This window comes from Nycticebus coucang, chromosome 1 (assembly GCF_027406575.1).
Source record: "Nycticebus coucang isolate mNycCou1 chromosome 1, mNycCou1.pri, whole genome shotgun sequence".
NCBI lineage: Eukaryota > Metazoa > Chordata > Mammalia > Primates > Lorisidae > Nycticebus > Nycticebus coucang.
In genome coordinates this window covers 184,202,268-184,221,284 of record NC_069780.1, presented here as the reverse complement: position 1 = coordinate 184,221,284, position 19,017 = coordinate 184,202,268, and the positions used below count along the sequence as shown (strand labels likewise).

General features: G+C 43.9%; 1 protein-coding gene across 5 annotated transcripts in view; it reads left to right on the top strand.

The window, feature by feature from the left end:
- TRIO (trio Rho guanine nucleotide exchange factor) overlaps nt 1-19,017 on the top strand; it is a 351,013-nt gene that overhangs the window by 297,877 nt on the left and 34,119 nt on the right. For all 5 annotated transcript variants that reach the window (XM_053592973.1, XM_053592974.1, XM_053592975.1 and 2 more), the window contains exons 35-40: nt 4,292-4,584; nt 5,782-5,952; nt 8,514-8,609; nt 14,350-14,498; nt 15,585-15,651; nt 17,545-17,648. In XM_053592973.1, coding sequence (XP_053448948.1) covers nt 4,292-4,584; nt 5,782-5,952; nt 8,514-8,609; nt 14,350-14,498; nt 15,585-15,651; nt 17,545-17,648 — 880 coding nt within the window. The remainder of the gene's footprint in view (nt 1-4,291; nt 4,585-5,781; nt 5,953-8,513; nt 8,610-14,349; nt 14,499-15,584; nt 15,652-17,544; nt 17,649-19,017) is intronic.

The window sequence follows — 19,017 nt, the reverse complement described above, 5'->3', positions numbered from 1 at the left end:
ACAGCAGTTCTTCCTGATGTCCCAAATTGATTGTCTGCCTGGACTTTGCATCATGGGTATCCCCAAGCTAAAAAGAGGAAAGCACATTTCCAAACCCTAGTGGGACCCGAAGGCAACTTGGGATGAGAGAGTGGGTTGTGGGGGAAGAGAGACCAAGAGCTGGCTCCATTGCTTCCAGAAAGGTAGGAGCTGGGGAGAGGTAAAGAGGAGTAACTGAAGATGGGGAACAGGAACAAGTACAGCTCTGCAGTCACACGTGGATTTCTCAGGTCAGTTCTGTCTTGAACCCCACTTTGTGCGCCTCACATGACAGGCGATGCTCCCACGCACTTAGCCGGGCTCTGCCTGTGCTTGGGAGAAAGCACATAGCACAGTGCGGGTGAGAGAGGAGAGGTGGGTCCCAGGGAGGTGGCCTTCTTCTGCTCTGAATTGTCGTCTTAGAAGTAAATAACTCACATACTCTGAACTTGACTACAATTAGCTATTACCTGTAGTTCTTCCTAAAACTGACCAGGATATACCACTGACTCAGGACTCACCATTCAGGAAACTGACATAAATTTTCTGTCAATGGTCTGATCCTGGGAAAAGGGGAAACTGGGAAGAGCCTATGGCTGGTTCATTTCTCACCTGCTTGTAATTTATTCAACATGCGCTTATTAAGCTTCACGGGTTGGTCAGGCCACCTGCTGGCAGTGGAGCCTGGTCCTAAATAAACAAGACATGGCTCCCTCCCACTCACAGCCTGGAGTCCAGGGTCACGGTCAGCTTCCTGACCTCATAGTTACCCAGCTGGGAAGATGCTTTCAAGAACTGGTTATACAGGGCTCTGAGCTTTGGGCTCTCTTTCTGGGTATAACCCTGGTTACTGGGCTGAACTATCCACAGTCACATCCTGAGCAAAAAAGGAGAGGACATGATACCAAGAGGAAGGGGGCGTGTCCCCTCACAGTGTGGGTGTCTGGGCAGGGGAGCTCAGTGGACACTAGGGCAGCCCTTAGGACAACCTCTGGGGAAAGCAGCTGCATGCAGACCAGTAATTTAAGATATTCCCATGGCAACCTAAGAATTCTAAGCTCTGTGTTTATTATGAGATTCATGCTTACCTAGTGCCCAGTAACTTTGGAAACCTTAGTTCTACTGGAGATGCCATTAGCATATGTGATTTAATTCAAAATTTGCATCACAGCAGTTGGTCTAGCAGGCAAACTTTATTGTTGAGATAACTAAAAATAAGAGCAGTTTCTTTCATTCTGTTAATGATGGCATTAAGTTTAAATAATTCTTAAATTCACTTTTTTAATTCTCTTTTTTAAATCCTAATTTATGCATTATGTCACACACACACACAGCAAAGCACATAGGGATGGGCTGTTACAATCCATAGACTTAGGCAAAAGAAGTTTCTATGGTGAGAAGACAAGTTTTATAGAGAGAGTGTAATACTCATAACATGAAGAATTGACCCTTATTAAAAACAAAGTGGAAGAGAAGAGGTCATAACCTGCCATCCGTATTTGCGTACATCTGAAACAAATTTTTTTCCAAGGTAAAATAAAAATTTCACAAAATTTTTCATTCTAGATCCGTGATCACTGCTAGGTTTTTTCAAAATCATAAAGATCCCAGTTTGGTGAAATGTCACTGCAATGATTTGCTGAGTAGGAATTCAGGGAGAGAACTGCGTATTACCTTCAAAACAGCGTGTCAGAATCCTTTGCGTTTCATCCACGGCACTGATGAACTCCTACTTGGGTGTCTCTGAATGAACATTCAAGCCAAGCCACATTTCTAATGCTCGACTGCCAGCAAGCAGGAAATCTCTCTTGAACCTTGTTCCCAGAGTGCAAAGGAACAAATCCCATGCAGCTGAGCCCACGGAGAGAAGCTGGGATGTGACATATCTAATTTCTTTTTCTTCTTGAACCATTTTCCCAACAATCAGCTCCTTTCCTAGGCAAGGCTAAAATGCCTTGAGAATCGTCCTTACAAAGCCAGCTGAGTGTCGCAAAGCATCATAATTGACTGCGGCTCATTCTGTCACACGTGCAGAGGCCACTGCACCTGGTAACCGGCAGGGAGAACTGTATACTCCAGGGCTGCCCTGTGTCCCTGCCTGCACTCCACCCTTCCAGAACCTTCCTTCTCTGCAGCCCTGCGGGCATCACTTAGGGTTTTCATTAAAGTACATGCTGCCTTGCCCCCATGCCAAGGCCCCACATTCTTACTTTCAGCTCAGAAACATCTATGATACTGAGTCATTGGCCTAGGTGGTGGTCCCTGTTACTTCTGAGGTGTGACTGTTCTGTTTATGAATGTCGGAACCTGTCTTTACTATATTTTGTTAAAGTGAGTGAGCCTGTATCTCTTTCCTGCCTCCGTCACGTCTCCCACCCTGCCCGGGTGAGCCTGTCACGTCACCCCCTTCCCTTGCTGCCTCCCTCACCTTTCTCTGTCTTGTGCACTTGTTCGGCTTAGTGAATATATATCAAATAATTGATGGTCCTTAAAAGGTTAGCTGTGAATCAACTTGCTCTGTTTCTTTAGGCTGTTGGTTTTTTGCTCTGGTTGTTGTTAACATTTGCATTCAGTATTTAATGTGTACCTGCTGTATGCTGGGCACTGGGCAAGGCCCCAGGAGCATAGTCAGGCCCCAGACAAGATGAGGCCTCTGTCCTTTAGACCTTGTGTGCTCCCAACACAGTTCAGGGGTTGCCAGGGCTCAGCTCATTCAACTGCTTGCTTCAGGGCCGCCTCCTTCACAAAGCCTGCCTTAATTCCTCCTCCTGTTTCCCCTTCTCATCTCCAGCAGGGTTTAAACCTCTGCTGTGGTGTGTGGTAATTGAGTGATCCAGAAAACACTATGAGGTGGGTCCTATGGGTGAAGAAACTGGGTGTTGCTCATCTCTCTCCGGCAAAAAGTCTAGGGCCCAGCTCTAAGTCACACCACTGTAAGTGACTCTGTCATCTGCTGCCTGCCTTAGCACAGTGTCCTGCCAGGAGCTGGTGCTTACAGAAAAATAGATAAATAATTTATGATCTGCCCTGTAGATTATCCAACCCTCCCCGTCTTTTCATCCTCCTATTGTTCCTACACCAAGAGCTCCAGGGGCCAGGGACTGTGCCTGCCTTTTGTACCCTTTACCCTCAATCACCAGAGAACGACCCTGGGAACGGTTTCAACTTAATGATTTCATTCTCTCCTACCTCTTTCAGACCACACCCAGGCCAGTGAGACTGATGTGGAACTGTTCTATGTGAATAAACACAAAAACGTGTGTATACGTATATACACGCACATATACACGTACAGAGGGGAAAGATGATTACTCTCTGACAGATACTGGTCGATTTTGAACCACAGTTTGCCGCTGAGAAAAGTCTAAATTTTTAAGAATGAGTGATTCGGCTTGAATTGCATCATATGTTTATGGAAGATTATACCCTTCACCAGTCTGTGTCTTGGGCCAAGGAAAGAACGGGCCAGTAATTAGAAGGGCATGTGCTGTCTAGTCCCAGCGTCAGGAGCTCTGTGGGAAACTGCTGCCACATAATCACAGGGGGGCTTTGACTGCAACACGTAAGGTCTCCAGGGCCACAAAGGTAAATACAGGTAGTGCAGGTTCTATACAAAATAATCTTTTCAAAGATTAGTGTCAGTTATTTTTAAGACATGAAAAGACTTGAGAAAATGAACAAGCGCCGTGAATGGCCATCGTCTTCATCATCCTGTTTGCTGAAGTGAAGCATTTTACCCCCTGGCACCGTGGTGGAGCCCTCAAGCCCAGTGCTGGGCAGAGGCTGGACAGTGGACACAGTCACTGCTGTTCAGGTGGTAAAGTTAATATGCCAGGGGACTCCATGGATATGTTGAGTGTCCACTGTTACTTAAATTTTCTATTTTTTTCTCTTGAACAATCACCCCAAGTTTAACTGTACTTAATTTTTGTGATTTAATAAGTTTGATTTAGGTATTTTTTAAAAGGGCATTTTGGTTGAGAATGGCTTCTACATTTTTTTTTAATGTGTTTGTTATTTTTATTAATAGAGGTAACTTTCTCTGGACTGCACTCAAAAGACCCCGTGTGCCTTGTGTGATCTGGCTGGAGCAGGAGGCCTTGGCTGGCTTCTTCGATAGCCCACTGGCTGGATCCTTTTCCACAGCCACGGGCTTTGTCCTGGACACTGGGCCTTCTAGATGGGCACTGTTGGTCACAGAATCTCTCTAGAGCAAGTCCATACCATTTTCTGTGTCACCTATCACCTAGCTCTTTCTTCCTCCTCCCCACAGACTCACTGTCCGTGTCCAGTAACGATGCCAGCCCACCCGCCTCCGTGGCGTCCCTGCAGCCCCACATGATTGGGGCACAGAGCTCCCCGGGCCCTAAGCGGCCAGGCAACACCTTGCGCAAGTGGCTCACCAGCCCGGTGCGGCGGCTCAGCAGTGGCAAGGCTGATGGGCACGTCAAGAAGCTGGCACACAAGCACAAGAAGAGCAGGGAGGTCCGCAAGAGCGCCGACGCCGGCTCGCAGAAGGACTCAGACGACAGCGCCGCCACCCCGCAGGATGAGACCGTGGAGGAGGTGAGTGTGCCCGCAAGACAGGGAAATCATGAAAGGCTAGAACCCTCGTGTTTCTGTTCTTTGTATTTGGGGTTTTTTTTTTATATTTTTTTCAGTTGTAGGACATAGTTGCTTGTCTTATTGAAGGGGCCAGTGGGCCTGATGGTACCTCTGCCCTCCCCTCCTCACTCCTTCAGGAGGCAGAGCCGGGAGGTGTCCACAGAGCTCAGAAGATGATCCCTGGGGTCAGCACTGAGCACCATGGTGACTCAGGGAAAGCTCAGATCGGAAGCTTGTGAGATGTTTGCATCCTCTAATTATTTTTCCCAATATTTATCCTTATAGCTTGTCCTGAGTGGAAAATACCCGGTTGATTTACTTTGCTGGTCCTTGTCACCAAAGATAAGGGCATATATGTCAACTAGGGATTTATTATTTTTCATTTTCTTTTGGTTGGAACAGGAGGCTTTAAATTATACTCCAAGAAACAATTCCTTCGTGGTGCCTGAGATGGCCTTCAGTGCTGGTAGTGTCAGTGAGGGGCGCTCAGAGTCCTCCACCCTCAATCCCACACAGGCTCAAAAAAGAAAAGAGACAGAATCAGATTTCATGTGTTTGGCAGATCTGTGTTTTCTGTTGGTTTTTTTTCTTGGGCATGTTTTTGCCATGAGCTTTTCCATTGGAGTATGTGGGTCGTTATGTACTTACATATCTGCTTTATAAATCTGTGTCCTCTTACTCAAACTAAAACTGGATTTCTTTTCTAAGAGCAAGAATAGAGGGAAAGGATATTTGGCTCAGATTCTTAAAATGCTTGTTGCATTGTATTCTTAGGTATGCTCTTACGACTTCGGTGAATTTCCCTATAGCAAGGTACCCTAATGAAATCAGCTAGACCACAGCAACACGAGGTCTGTGCTCAAAGCCTTGAACCTTTTCTTATTGGCTTCTTGAAGATGAGATGTATTCAGAGCCTAACAGCGAATGATGGTACCCCTTCAAAGGACAGAGTCAGCAGCCTATCTCTAGTCTGAGTTGACAGGCAAGGTAGTTGGGTTGCAGGCAGGGAGGGAAAAATTCCCACCCAAGTCCAGAGAGCTGTGTCCTGGTTCCTGCCGTCTCAGTCTCTGTCCTCACTGCGCTTTTCCACTTGCCCCCAAGGCCCAGGGTCTGTGAACGAGCCTAGAATTTAACAAGTAACTGCTGATTTGATTTCAGAGAGGCCGGAACGAAGGCCTCAGCAGTGGCACCCTCTCCAAGTCGTCCTCCTCGGGGATGCAGAGCTGTGGGGAAGAGGAAGGCGAGGAGGGGGCCGACGCCGTGCCCCTCCCCCCACCCATGGCCATCCAGCAGCACAGCCTTCTCCAGCCGGACTCTCAGGATGACAAGGTACAGGACACTTGGGCCAGGGTAGATGTGGGGAGGGCCACACCTGCCCCGAGTGGGGTCAGGGCCCTCTCGGGGCTGCTCCACACCAGCCTTGCTCCAGGAGGCAGGAGATTGGGAGTGTGGAAATGGCACCCAGCAGAGTTGGCCTGGTTGCACCCCAAAAGTGTGCATAGCAGAGCTGTTTATAGTGAGCGGTAGGCAGTGCAAGGAGTTTGTCATACACATATGGTTCAGCACATTTTTAATGAGGCTTTTTAAAGTTTCCCAGCGTACTGACTAGAATCCCTGAGAGAGCTATCAGAGAAACCCCCACGGTATACCTAAACGCATCTCCCAGTGAGGTGGCCATCTCCTCTCTGTGAGGTGTTTTCACACACAAGTGTCTCTGCTTTACGATGAGATGACGCCACTGTTCACTTTTTCCAGCATGCTAACCATTAGCTTGTAGGATCAATACAGGAGAATGTGGGCACAGTTACCAAAGTATAGGAATCAGGTGAGAGTGGGAATCTCCTCTTTGAATACTAAGCAGAGGAGTTAGCCAGGTTAATCTTTTTTTTTTTTTTTATTATTCCCTTGAGTTCTTACATAACGTAAAATTATTCTGCACATCCCTAAAAATAAAATATCAGAAAGGAAACCTGATAAATACAGCTGCACATCCACCAGAGTCCTGGCCCCTGGTGCCCCTCACAGTTGGCAGGTGTTGAAAATCGTGCTCTGAAGTCATGATTGGGTTTTTGTTGGGGGGCGGGGGGGACAGTAACTTAAGTTTTCTGAATAAAACAAATGTGTTTTCAACAATTTTTCTCCATCCTTTCCCATTTTTTCTCCCCTTCCTCCCTTGTGGGTGCTAGTAGAATCACTTGCTGGTGTAATCGCCCCCTATTTTACGACCCCGGATCTGCCACAGCAGCGGTAGTTGACACCTATGAGGCTAAGTCGAACCCAAGGCAGACGCCAACACACCCCCTTCTTTGTGAAATCTACTTCCTCCTCCGTTTTTAACACAAAGTCCCCGAACTGTCAGGATGTTGTGGATCTTGGAATAATGGCTATGAGCTGCAGAACTTAACGTGGGTTGGGGTCCTGGAGTTCTGTGTGTGTCTGAGGTGCAGCCCCCATCCCAGTGCGAGGGGGATGGGAGTGCAGAGCCAGGACCTGGGGGCTCTGTGGCTTCACTGTCATTCCCTACGCCATTTCATAATACCCTGAGCCATAGCTTTTTAAACACCTAAAACTAAAATTTCCTACAGTCTAGGTGGTTATTCAGACAATGAGGGGCCTGGGCCTTGTTGACTTACTTACCAATACAGGGTATTTTTGTCCATTTAAATAGTGAATTGCACTCTATTTGTCTGTTTGCTAGAATCATTTACTGGTTACTGTGTTAACCTCATTGGGTATTATCAGTAGCAGTTCCTCACTTACAGAAATCTGTAGTGATGTTCCCAGACAGTATATTACCCTGTGACTAATTTTTTGTTTTGTTCTGTTTTCTCTTTTCGTGAACTCTGACTGCAGCATTATGTTGATTTGTGTTCTGTGTCTGTTTTGGCTCAGTTTCCTTACCTTTCCATCTGAATTTGTTTTTCTTTGTTTTCTTCACCCCATCTTCCATTTCTCATTAGACCAAACCAGCATTTGTTTCGCCAAGTGCACATTTTGATCCTCACGTGTAAAAGCCTCGTTGTAAACATACAAACCTGTATCTGTCTGCCGTGAGAAACGCGTGGCTGGGACAGCAGCCGTGTGCCGCATGCCTCTCTGCTGTCCTTAATATGAAGCAAGGTTCATATTATGTCCCTCTAGTTCCCGATCAATTTACGGCATAAGTAATCTGCAAACACCCTGTGTTTGCTAATTACTGAAACTCCAATTTAGCAGCCCCTCCCCCGGATTCCCTAAGTGTCGACCCCGTTATGCCCTCTATTCTAGCCATAAGTGGCATCTGATAGGTTGTGAGGCCTCAGCTCTCCTGTACTCTGCACTAATCATGGGGAAATGGATGGCACAGAAAATGGTGAGCTCGTCCCCCTCCTCCCCTGTCTGGTCACCGCACCTTGCTCCCTGCCTCTTCCTTGTTCCTTTCTTTCCTTAATCCCATAAACACAGTAAGGCCATTTTTAGTATCTTTTGTTTCCTGATTATTCTAGGGTTCACTCGTTAGACCTTAAGCCGCTCGTTCTTCCATAGATCAGATTCTGTGTTTTTTCTCCTTAGCCTAGAGCCTCGCCAGCAGTTGCAAAAGTTAGTTAGAATATTCCCAGACCCAGTCACCTCTGAGAAAAAACATTATGATGTTACATGACTGCAGATTAAAAACAGACATTGTCTGCTTCCCACATGTATCCCAGACAGGTTTTATTTAATGTTTCATGTCAGAATATTGTAAATTTGAAAGGATGACTTTAAATAAATGCAAACAAAGACAAACTTGTGGTCTTTTTGTCTGGAATTACTTTTAAAAAGAGCTCGAGCTTGCAGAAGAATTACTGTCAGTGCAGTTACTAATGCAAGGCCTCCGCCTCCCCCTCCTTTTCTCTTAACTTCTCCCCTAGGCCTCTTCCCGGTTGTTAGTCCGCCCCACCAGCTCCGAGACACCGAGTGCAGCCGAGCTCGTCAGTGCGATTGAGGAACTTGTGAAAAGCAAGATGGTAAGGCTCCCCGGACAAAGTCTGAGCTGGGAAGTGGTTTGATGGCTGCTTGCAGGTGGATTTGTCCTCCTCTGGGCACGCTATGGGCTGTGAAATGTGTCTGGCTTATCACACAGCTCCAGGGTCCCCGCCACCACCCTCATTTCTAACCAGTCACAAGGTTGCGGGTCCCCCACTACTACCCTCAGGTTCACTAATTTGTTCTAAGGACTCACAGAACTCAGAGAAGCCACTGTTCCCACAGTTGCAACTTATTACCATGGAAGGACAGTTAAGATCAGGCAAGGGAAGTCATGCACGGAGCAGAGCCTAGGAGGTACCTGGTCCCAGCCCCCAGCTTTGCTTTCCTAGCAAAGTCATTTGTACAGCACTGACTACTCTCAGCAGTGATGTGTGACAACTTGGAGCAAGGATCACCAGCCTTGCCAGCTCACCTGAGCCTTAGTGTTGGGAGTTTCTGTTTGCGGCTCAGTTACATATACACAGTTGACTGTGTGTCTGACCTTCATCATCTTCCCTCCGGAGATGGAGATATTGTCGGTTTGTTAGCACAGACTGTCTTTCTTGGCCAAGGGCTCCAGGTAAGTGGACAGTTGAGACATCCTAGGGTCTTAGAGGAGAAACCAAGGGCAAGCCTCTTACTACACATCTTGACTGCATCTGTAGGAAATGTGGTCAACTCCAATCTTTTTAAATAGGTGCCCAGGGGCGGCAGTACCCACAGATAGGGTCACAGGTTTCTTTTGCTGTCTGAAATCTTTCATTTGAGTCTACAGTGTTTAAGAGAGAAGGGTTTGCAGTCATATATTAGGACTTCATCTCCTTAGCAACCTCTCTGTCGCCATTTCGTCAGCGTGGATTCATTGGATAAGAGCCTCAACGTTGAGTGTTGATTCTTTAGGCACATGCTGCCTCTGATTGAAATCAGTTCATTTCTTTTTCTTTGCTTAACTATGAAATGGACAAACCACCAATGGTAACAACTTTTTATGTTAGTATATTCTACTGCCCCTATAAAGGTATTTAGGATCTTTGAAAAGCTACCCCTCCAAAGTAAAAGCCCACAGCCTCTCCCACCAGCCCATTCTTCAGAGATAACCACTGTGAACAGCTCAGTGTTCCCCTCCAGACATTTCACTGGCTGGTACAGATGAATATGGAACGTATGCGTGGGTACATGCTTTCTCTTTCAAAATGGATTTATTCAGTTTTTTTTTTTTTTTTTTTTTTTTGAGACAGAATCTCATTCTATCATCCTGGTAGAATGCATGGCATCATCATAGCTCACAGCAACCTCAGTCTCCTGGGCTCAGGCAATCCTCTTGCCTCAACCTCCCAAATATCTGGGAATACAGGTGCATGCCACAATGCCAGGCTGGTTTTTCTATTTGTAGTAGAGATGGAGTTTCAGTCTTGCTCAGGTGGTCTCGAAGTCCTAAGCTTAAGCGATCCTCCCACCTTGGCCTCCCAGAGTGCTAGAATTACAGGTGTGAGTCACCTCGCCCATCCAGTCTATCCAATTTTTAAGATTCTAGGACTTAATACACATCTGTTGACACATGTCTTTTGTCAGTACATTAAGTATTACCTTTTCCCCTTTAATAACAGAAATATTCCATTCTGTGGCTTCTATGATAATACCACTGGGAGCTTAATCTAAACCAGGTGCTAGTCCAAGTGTGAGCATAGATTATGTATAAACATACTCCCCACAACAGCCTTCTGAGGTAGGCAGGCACTGCTGTCACATTTTACAGATGAAGAAACGGAGGCATGCACAACATTTAAAAATTTGACTAGCTACTAAGGGTCAGAAACATGGTTTACTATAATTTATGTAAATTAATATTGTAAGGTGTTTTTGCTGTTACAAATACCCATGTTCATTGCATATTTGTAGTTAGATTTATAGAGTATATTTCTAGCATTAGAATTGCTGGATCAAAGAACATACTTCTTTGAATTGTGTGCTTTTATCTTTTTGTATTTGGGTATTAATTGGGTAGCAGGATATGTCATGTCATTCCTGTGTCTTCTCCTGTCCCTAAACAGCCTCTGATGAAACTGGTTGACTGAGTTAAATGGGAAGTATATAAAGACATATTCAGACTGATGGTTGTCACCGTCCGATAGCTTAGAATTCTCTGTGGATGGTCACATGTTCTGGAAAAGAAACTGAGCTTTGAAGTTACACAGGGAGGTTGCTAGGACTTGGTAGCTAATGCACAAACTCTTGACCCCACTGGTCAAGAATTTGGAATCACATCTATATGAATTGAGTTACAACCACATCCTTTGCTATCTCTTTAAGAATGAAATTACTTAAATGGGTCGGAACAAAAGGTGCTTAAATTGTATCCAGTGAGTTTTCAAGCATCCTTAAACATGTATTAAAAAGCTGTTTATACACATCAATTAGATGATCATTAAAATCACTCCCACCTAGTAATTGAAATGGTTTCCCAGGGGCTGCTCTGAGGCAACACTTTGTCAAGGTGCTGGTCATTGTTCTGCAAGTGTTTAAGTTGTATACTGCTTTATGTGGTCTCTGATTGGTCTGTAATTAATTCAGGTGGAATCCCAAATGGAGGAATGGTTTGTGGTGTGTTCTTTTCCAGCTCTTACTGGTTTATTCTATCCCAATTTTGAGGAATTAAGCTTTTTCAACTTACTTAGTTGGAACTAGGTTATTTCTACACACTCATATCTCTTCCTATGTCAATGGATGTTGCACTGTTAGCACAGTGGGAAGGGCGGAGGTTTTGGAGTTGGACAGACCTGATCCAGGGTCTCCGGCTCACAGGGGAGTTCTACCAGCAAGGGCTCAGCCCAGCAGAACTCAGGTCTGGGGCACTGTTGGTTCAGCTCCTGGCAAGGTTCCATCCACATGGCTGTTCCCTGATGCCTCCCTCCCCTGCACAGTGGGAGAACCATATTTGTACTTTATGAGACAGATTGACCTTGCCTTCATTCTGCCATGGGAGGTAATCTAGATTCTGCTCCCTCTTTCTGGTTTAAGGGAAACATAATTTTGCATTGATTTCCTGTCACTAATCCTCTGATTTCAAATGGGAACTACTTTTTGTTAGTAAAACCTCCAGTGAATCATTGTAATATCCTCAACCTCTCCTGCGGCCTGGCTCTGCCATGGATCCTTAGTCATCCAAATTTGTTCCTTCGTGGGTAACTTCTGAGGCTGTCCTGCCTTCATAACTGGGTTCAAGTACTGAATAATCCTTCAGAAGGGATGTATTAATTTATTGGGTTGAGGGGCAGAGGAGAGGAGAAGAGAGGTGTTCATCAGTGTGATGTTCAAGGAACTGAACCATCTTCCACCTAAAACCTGAGGATCTGACCTGAAAACTGATCCCTGAAAGTCACACCTCTCTCTTTCCTCCATATTCTTGAACCAACTCCTTATTTTAAAGGTTGTGCATTTTTCCTAAACATTGACAGTCATGTAATAGTAGCCTGTGACCCCAGTGACCATTTGAACTTGACTTTGAGATACAGGAAGAAATGAAAGTAAATGAAATAACATCTAACTTAAGATGTTAGAAAAACAAAATAAAATTTAAAAAGGAATGAATTCATCGATAAGAGCAGAAATTAGTGATTTGGAAAACAGTAAAATAATAAAAACTAAAATCTGTTCTTTATACATGTAAATATGGACATTAGGTCATCTCAAGAAAATAGAAAAAAGTAGAAGTACACAAAATTAAGAAATTATAAGGGAGGAACAAACTGAAGAAATTCAAACAGTTACATAAGATACTGCTTTATTCAACTCTTTGAATAATTTGAAATGAAACCTGGATGAAGTAGACAGTTCTCTAAGAAAATATAGCCTAGAAGAGAGACAATAGCCTCAGAAGAGAGACAATATCTATGCAGATCTATTTTCACGTAACAGAGAAAGTTGATCAAAAACAACCAAATTCAGTTTCACAAATAATCGTCCAAAATCTATAAAGTCCCAGTTACTACCGTTGAGGCTGCTTTGTGGCAGTGACAACCTTTTCGCTCACATTTAAGTAAGAGACAAATGGGCTGCAGGGAGGAACCAAGCCTCGTGAGTGGCACAGGCACTTACGTGGGTGACTGGTCCCCCTCGGGCATCTGCACTCTCTCCTTGGCCCCTCTGGATCAGGGCAGGGCAGATCTGAGGATAGGCAGCCAGAGGGGCTTGCGGGGATCCTTTGTTTCAGATCCAGACAATGATTTCACTAATCATAAGAGAAAGGTCCCCATGGGCCCTGACGCACGTGGCCTCACCCCTTTGCTCTCCTGTGCGTGCGGAATATCCAGAGCCTGCCTTTTCTTTCTCTTTTCTCACTGTTCAAGTGAACGGAATTCAGTCTAATGAGCTTCAGCTGTCCAGACAGGCGACAGGGCCCAGCGTGCTCTCCTGCCTGTCCCTTGGGCCTCCTGTCAAAGGCATGCCGGAATTTGCAGACATGTGTCAAGCACTGCTACTTAGGGCAAAACCTTTGCTTCCAGCAAAGGTTGATAGCAAAATAGTGCAATTAGGGATCAAACTGTTTCTTGACTAAATGTTCTATTTCTGAAAAATAAGAGTAGCAGTTGGTGTAGGGTTTTTTTACAGCTCTGTGGGGTTATTTTAGCAAGATTTCGTGAGCAGACTTTATGTCCTCAAAGCTCTGCTCCATGATCAAGTCAGATCAGATTCAGTCTCTTAACTCAAAAGGAGAGAAAACAGGAAATGTATCAGAGATTTTAATGTATTAATATGAAACGTGTTAAGTGAAGTGTGACGTATTCTTGCATTGCGTATTATGGTGTTTATCTGAAGATAAGCTAATCACATTTCCAGTTCAGTCATTTCTCTACATCCAATGGGATGTTTTGGAAATTTTAGAAGAACCATAACTCCCAGGTGCTTTGTGAATCCAGGTAAAGCAATAAAATTCATATGTTCCAATCAGTAATCACTGATCATTGTCACATTCATCAGGGGAGAGAAGTCATCAGTATTGAACTCATAGCTTTATTGAACCCCGACAAAGATTTGTATGAGGTTCTATAAGGGATACAATGATTAAAAAAAAAAAAAGTCAGCTGCAGAAACTAAAGTCCAGTGGGGAGAGAAGTTCTGGAGAAGTAGTTTAGACCAGCATGATTACTGCTCCCTATAGAAAGGATAGAATGGATGGGGCTTAGATAGATTGATTTTAGCTGGAAGATGTGTGTGTGTTTAAATATAAGTCAAGTCTTTGTAGATAATGAAGAGCAAACCAAATTTCTTAAAACCATAGATTACTGATGTTTCTCTGTAGCCCGCCAACAAGGAATGTGGGTGCCATATCCAGGGACCAGAATGGCCTGACCCACACACTTACGAGTGGCTCATGCTTTCATTTGGCAGGAATATAACCAAAAAGAAATCGCTAGGTGTGAAATATGCTATATATCCAGAAATGAGTGCAGTGTCTGATGTAAGCAAGTGTATCATTTCTACTTATTTGGTAACAAGGAACAAAATATGTCTGTAGATTGACTATCCTTCTCATTCTAACTTTCTTCTTTTACCCAGCCCTGGCTCCATTCTTTTTTTATTAATAGCAGAGTTTTGTGTTGTAAATACTACGTAATTTCAAACATAGCAATTTTATAACTTTACAAATACATCTTCTGACTTCAGAGAATTTCTTGCCCTAATTTCAAGCTGTCATGAACTGTAGGCTGAAGCGTTGTTGACTGTCCACATCTCTTCCAGGCCCTGGAGGATCGTCCAAGCTCACTCCTTGTTGACCAGGGAGACAGTAGCAGCCCTTCCTTCAACCCTTCGGACAATTCCCTTCTCTCCTCCTCCTCACCCATCGATGAGATGGAAGAAAGGAAATCCAGCTCCTTAAAGAGAAGGCAGTAAGACGAAGTGTTTTCATTCTCCTTGTTTGGGTTCCGTCTTGTCCTTGTCACCTTCAGAAACGTGACTGGGATTCATCTCTGAATTAGCACAGTGGGATCTCCGGGGTCTCTCCCTAAATCATTGTCCCTATGTGTGTAGGCCCTCGGGCCTCAGGAGGGCACAGTTTCTCTTGTCTTACTTGTATGTTACACTTTATAAGAGTGATGCTGAACCAAAGTATCTTCTGCCAGTTTTAGTAAGGGACCCTACACTTATTATATATCTGGTTGTAAAAGAAAAAGAAGGTAACCTAAAATTAGAACCAGTCTCAGAAACTTGAATGTATTTTGAATATACTTTGGTGGTAGTGTTTCTTTGTTTTAGTGAAGCAGCTTATGGTAAAAGAGTCCTGAAAATTGTACAGAAGGGTTAAAGTTGTCTTTGGAGAAGAAGCAAACTTGGAAGCCTCATGAAGGCAGAGACTGGTTTTATGCAGTGTTTTGAGCCAGTAGCCCAGGTGCTGGGCACGAGGGGGGTGCCAGGGTGATGTTGGTCGACTGAATGAACAACAGGTGAATGACCCTTTCCAGACCTGTTGAGGTCGTTTGTTAATACTGATCAAGTGGTTATCTGATTATCTTCTATTATCTGAGTGGCCTTAAACAGAAATACATAGAGTGATGTAATCAGATCCAAAGCTTTAAACATCTGATTGAAAAATTGTTCTTATATGTCCAATGAAGCTTAAAATGATTTAATCTTTTTTTTTTAAAAAAAAGCCACTTCCTTCAATGCCATGGCTTTATAAAAAAGTTATGTCTACGCTTCTCTTTTTTGGTCAGAATCCAGTAGGGTGAGTTTACCTGATTGCCTTCGTGCACATGTGCCTAAGTGTCTCAACCTCCAGAGCTCTCATAGGTCATCCACTTAAACCTGTAAGTGATTTGGGATGTTCAAGAATTTAAGGCCCAGTCGTACAATTCGATAGATTACTGTCCTGTCGGGATAGACTCCTTTTATCCTGACGGAACCAAAGGTACAAAAGAATTCATCTAGAAAACAAAGAGTTTGGATTCTAACCACTACTTTTTCTCTCTCTTCAGCTATGTTTTGCAAGAATTAGTGGAGACAGAGCGTGACTATGTACGAGACCTTGGCTATGTGGTTGAGGTGTGTATTTTCAGAGATTTAATAACCTAGTATTATCCCTAACAGTTGTCGAAGGAAGTATCACTTTGGACATTTTAACATTGATTCCCTCTCCAAAGCTTTACAAACATTTTTGACAAAAAACTAACAAAGTCTTTATGTGGCTCAATGAGTAGGGCGCCGGCCCCATATGCCGAGGGTGGTGGGTTCAAACCCAGCCCCGGCTGAACTGCAACAAAAGTAGCTGGGCGTTGTGGCAGGCGCCTGTAGTCCCAGCTGCTCGGGAGGCTGAGGCAGGAGAATCGCGGAAGCCCAAGAGCTAGAGGTTGCTGTGAGTCCTGGGACATCATGGCAATCTATGGAAGGCGGTAAAGTGAGACTCTGTCTCTACAAAAAAAAAAGAAAAATAATTTAGCCTCTTAACCACCTGTACCAGTTGTAAATGCTGCTTTTTTTGCATAGTACTACATCTTGACATCTTTTTTTCAATAATGAAGTTTTTAAACAAATATATGCAATTATTTATTAGACGAGAGTCTTGCTTGGATTTCAAAAGAGTGGGTATTAGTACAGCAATGGAAATATTGTTGACTGAAAGAGTTCAGTGTAGGTCAACTGTGAATTCACTTCCTTCCTGAATCTACCCAAGTTCAAGGGGTGATCTACAGCTATGCCAAGGCCAGTGCTTACAGCTTACCAGAGGTCACCATTTTCACTGACCAGAAATTGCTGGGCACTGTGTAGCCTTAGGAAAACAACTACCTTTATACAGGGTCAAAAGCCATCTCTAGGCAAACCCTGCCAGTAAGTTCAAGGCACAGTCATACTAATAAACTCAGCTCATCAAAAAGCTATTTTTATAACATAAAATTGCATCGTTTATTCTTTCAGCTTTGCAAATACAGAGGGTGCCCAAAGAATATATGCACATTTTAAGAAAGGAAAAAAACTATTCAAATGGTAATAGTCAATATATATTGATAATATTTGTTATCTTGTGTATTGTAGTGTGTATCTCTTAGAATTGCAGAAGTCAAATGTCAACTTGAGTATTACAATTTTAAAATAATTCTTTCCTCTTAAAATGTGTCTACATTTTTTGGTACCATTTGTATATAAAGGACAATACTTTTGGGGTGCATAGCCCATTAAAAGTCACAGCTATTAATATTACAGTTAACTGTGTGACATAAAAAATTTAACATACTAGATTTGTCTACAATCGTTAACAATAAGTCACTTGAATAGTTAAGAGATTCTTGGGCAGTCTGAATTAAATAGACGTTATAAAGCACATTGTAACAACATATTTAATCAACTGTTGTCAAAAAATCAATTTATAAGAATGTTGTTAAATTCTTATTTAACGGTTTATATAGTCCCAGCTACTCAGGAGGCTGAGGTGGGAGGGTCGCCCGAGCCCAGGAGTTCAAGGTTGCAATGAGCTATGATCATGCTGCTGTGCTCTAGACTGGGCAACAGAGTGAGACCCTTTCTCCAAAATATTAACAATCCAAAAAGAAAAGGATATTTTTCTCTTTATATGAGATACAGGCTAAAAACAGAGGAAATATGATTCTGACCAAATATCTATTATTTTCAAGCTTTTAAGATTATTTTAATGAAACCATTTATATATATTTATATATATTTAAACTTCGGTTCCTTAAAAGGAGTTTGATCTATGAATGCTAAACAGTTCAGAGAGAGAAAATCACAGCAGTGAACATAGGGGTGTATTTCAAGCACCCGTTAAGCATACTCTCCATATTAGAGTTTCTTGTTTTTAAATAAGGAATTGGTTACAGAAAGTGCAGGTATCTATTTTGTCCTTTGTGACTATTAACCAATAAGCCACTGCTTAACTCAAATGCATTCCATGAAGTAAACTTAAGTTTAAACATTCGATCGTAGGGCTACATGGCACTGATGAAAGAAGACGGCGTTCCGGACGACATGAAAGGGAAAGACAAGATAGTGTTCGGCAACATCCATCAGATTTATGACTGGCACAGAGAGTACGTAGCAGGCCATGCTGGGTGGTGCGAAGCTCCAGCACGCGCTGAACCACGCCGGGCCAGCCCACTCTGAGGGAGATTTATTCCTTTCCTTGTATTACCTGTGTAGCCTCCTGGAGGGAGCTGATGCAAAGGAAATACTAATGTGCTGAGGAGTTCTGTGGTAGCATTTCAGTGCCCAGGGAAGAGTCTCTTCCGTGCTGATCCATGCCAGGAGGGCCTAGGGAGGGGGTGATGTCTGGGAGTGCCCATCCTGACTGGTGGGCCTCAGGGCCTGGTCCTGACCTTGAGCCATCTGGCCCACTCCTGTGCATCCGTTCCTCGTCTGCACAGCTGCATCATAATGATACCCACCTCATGGGGGTTTTGAGAAGAACAACTGAGTTAAACTTGTAAAGCACTTAGAACATCTGCATAGAGTAAGCCTCAGTAAGTGTTTCTGATCAGGACTGCACCCATCTTTAGCATAAATACAAGTTACCATGAAAGGATTTTGAAGACATTCATTAGTCCATCTCAGTTTTAATGGAAAAAGTAGACATGATTGCCCTTGAAATTCTAATTTGATCACAGTACCTTGCCCACACCTGTCCTAATGATGATGAGACCCTCCCACGTGGGGGCTGGTGCCACAGCAGCTTACCTCTGATGCTGGAGCTTGTCACCACAAACCCGTCTCTTTGGACTACTTTGCTTGTAATTTTAAAAATCTTTCATTATCTGAGGACTGCTTAGAGCAGCCAGGGGTATTACAGTGGAGTGTTGAGCTGCACTGCCTGCTCCCTTACCTGGGCGGGCCTCCTATTCTCCTGTCCTGATACATGTCACTGCTCCCTCCACCTGGAGCCTGCGGTCATTACCTCCAAAGCCCTACCTTGCCCTCATCCCATAGCTCAGTGCAGCGGCCCCGCCCTCATCCCACAGCTCAGTGCAGTGGCCCTGCCCTCGCCCTGGTGTTCGGCTGCATTAGGCCTGGACATTACAATCCTCCTAAAGCAGATAAGACTACTCGTTAAACTATAAAATGCTATTCAAAAGTGAGGAGGAATTCCCACGTCACGGATCAAATAGTGTGTTGTTATTTCTATATTTCTCTCTCCAATAGAATGTAAAATCTTTGAATCCAGGTACGGTCTTTATTTTCATATCCCTCCATAATGTCTAATTTAGTTGAACTCAGAGATAAATGACTGGTCAGCTTTAGAAACAGCACTCCAGTTTATAATGAAACCAATTTAAAAAGGGATTTTGGTACCATTGTTTAGACTGCCACTCCTAGGCTGGCTTTTAAGGCTATGAAGGGAAGGGAAAAATGATACAATGTTCCAGGACAAACAGAGACATTGCATCCCGAGATGCTGTCTGCCAC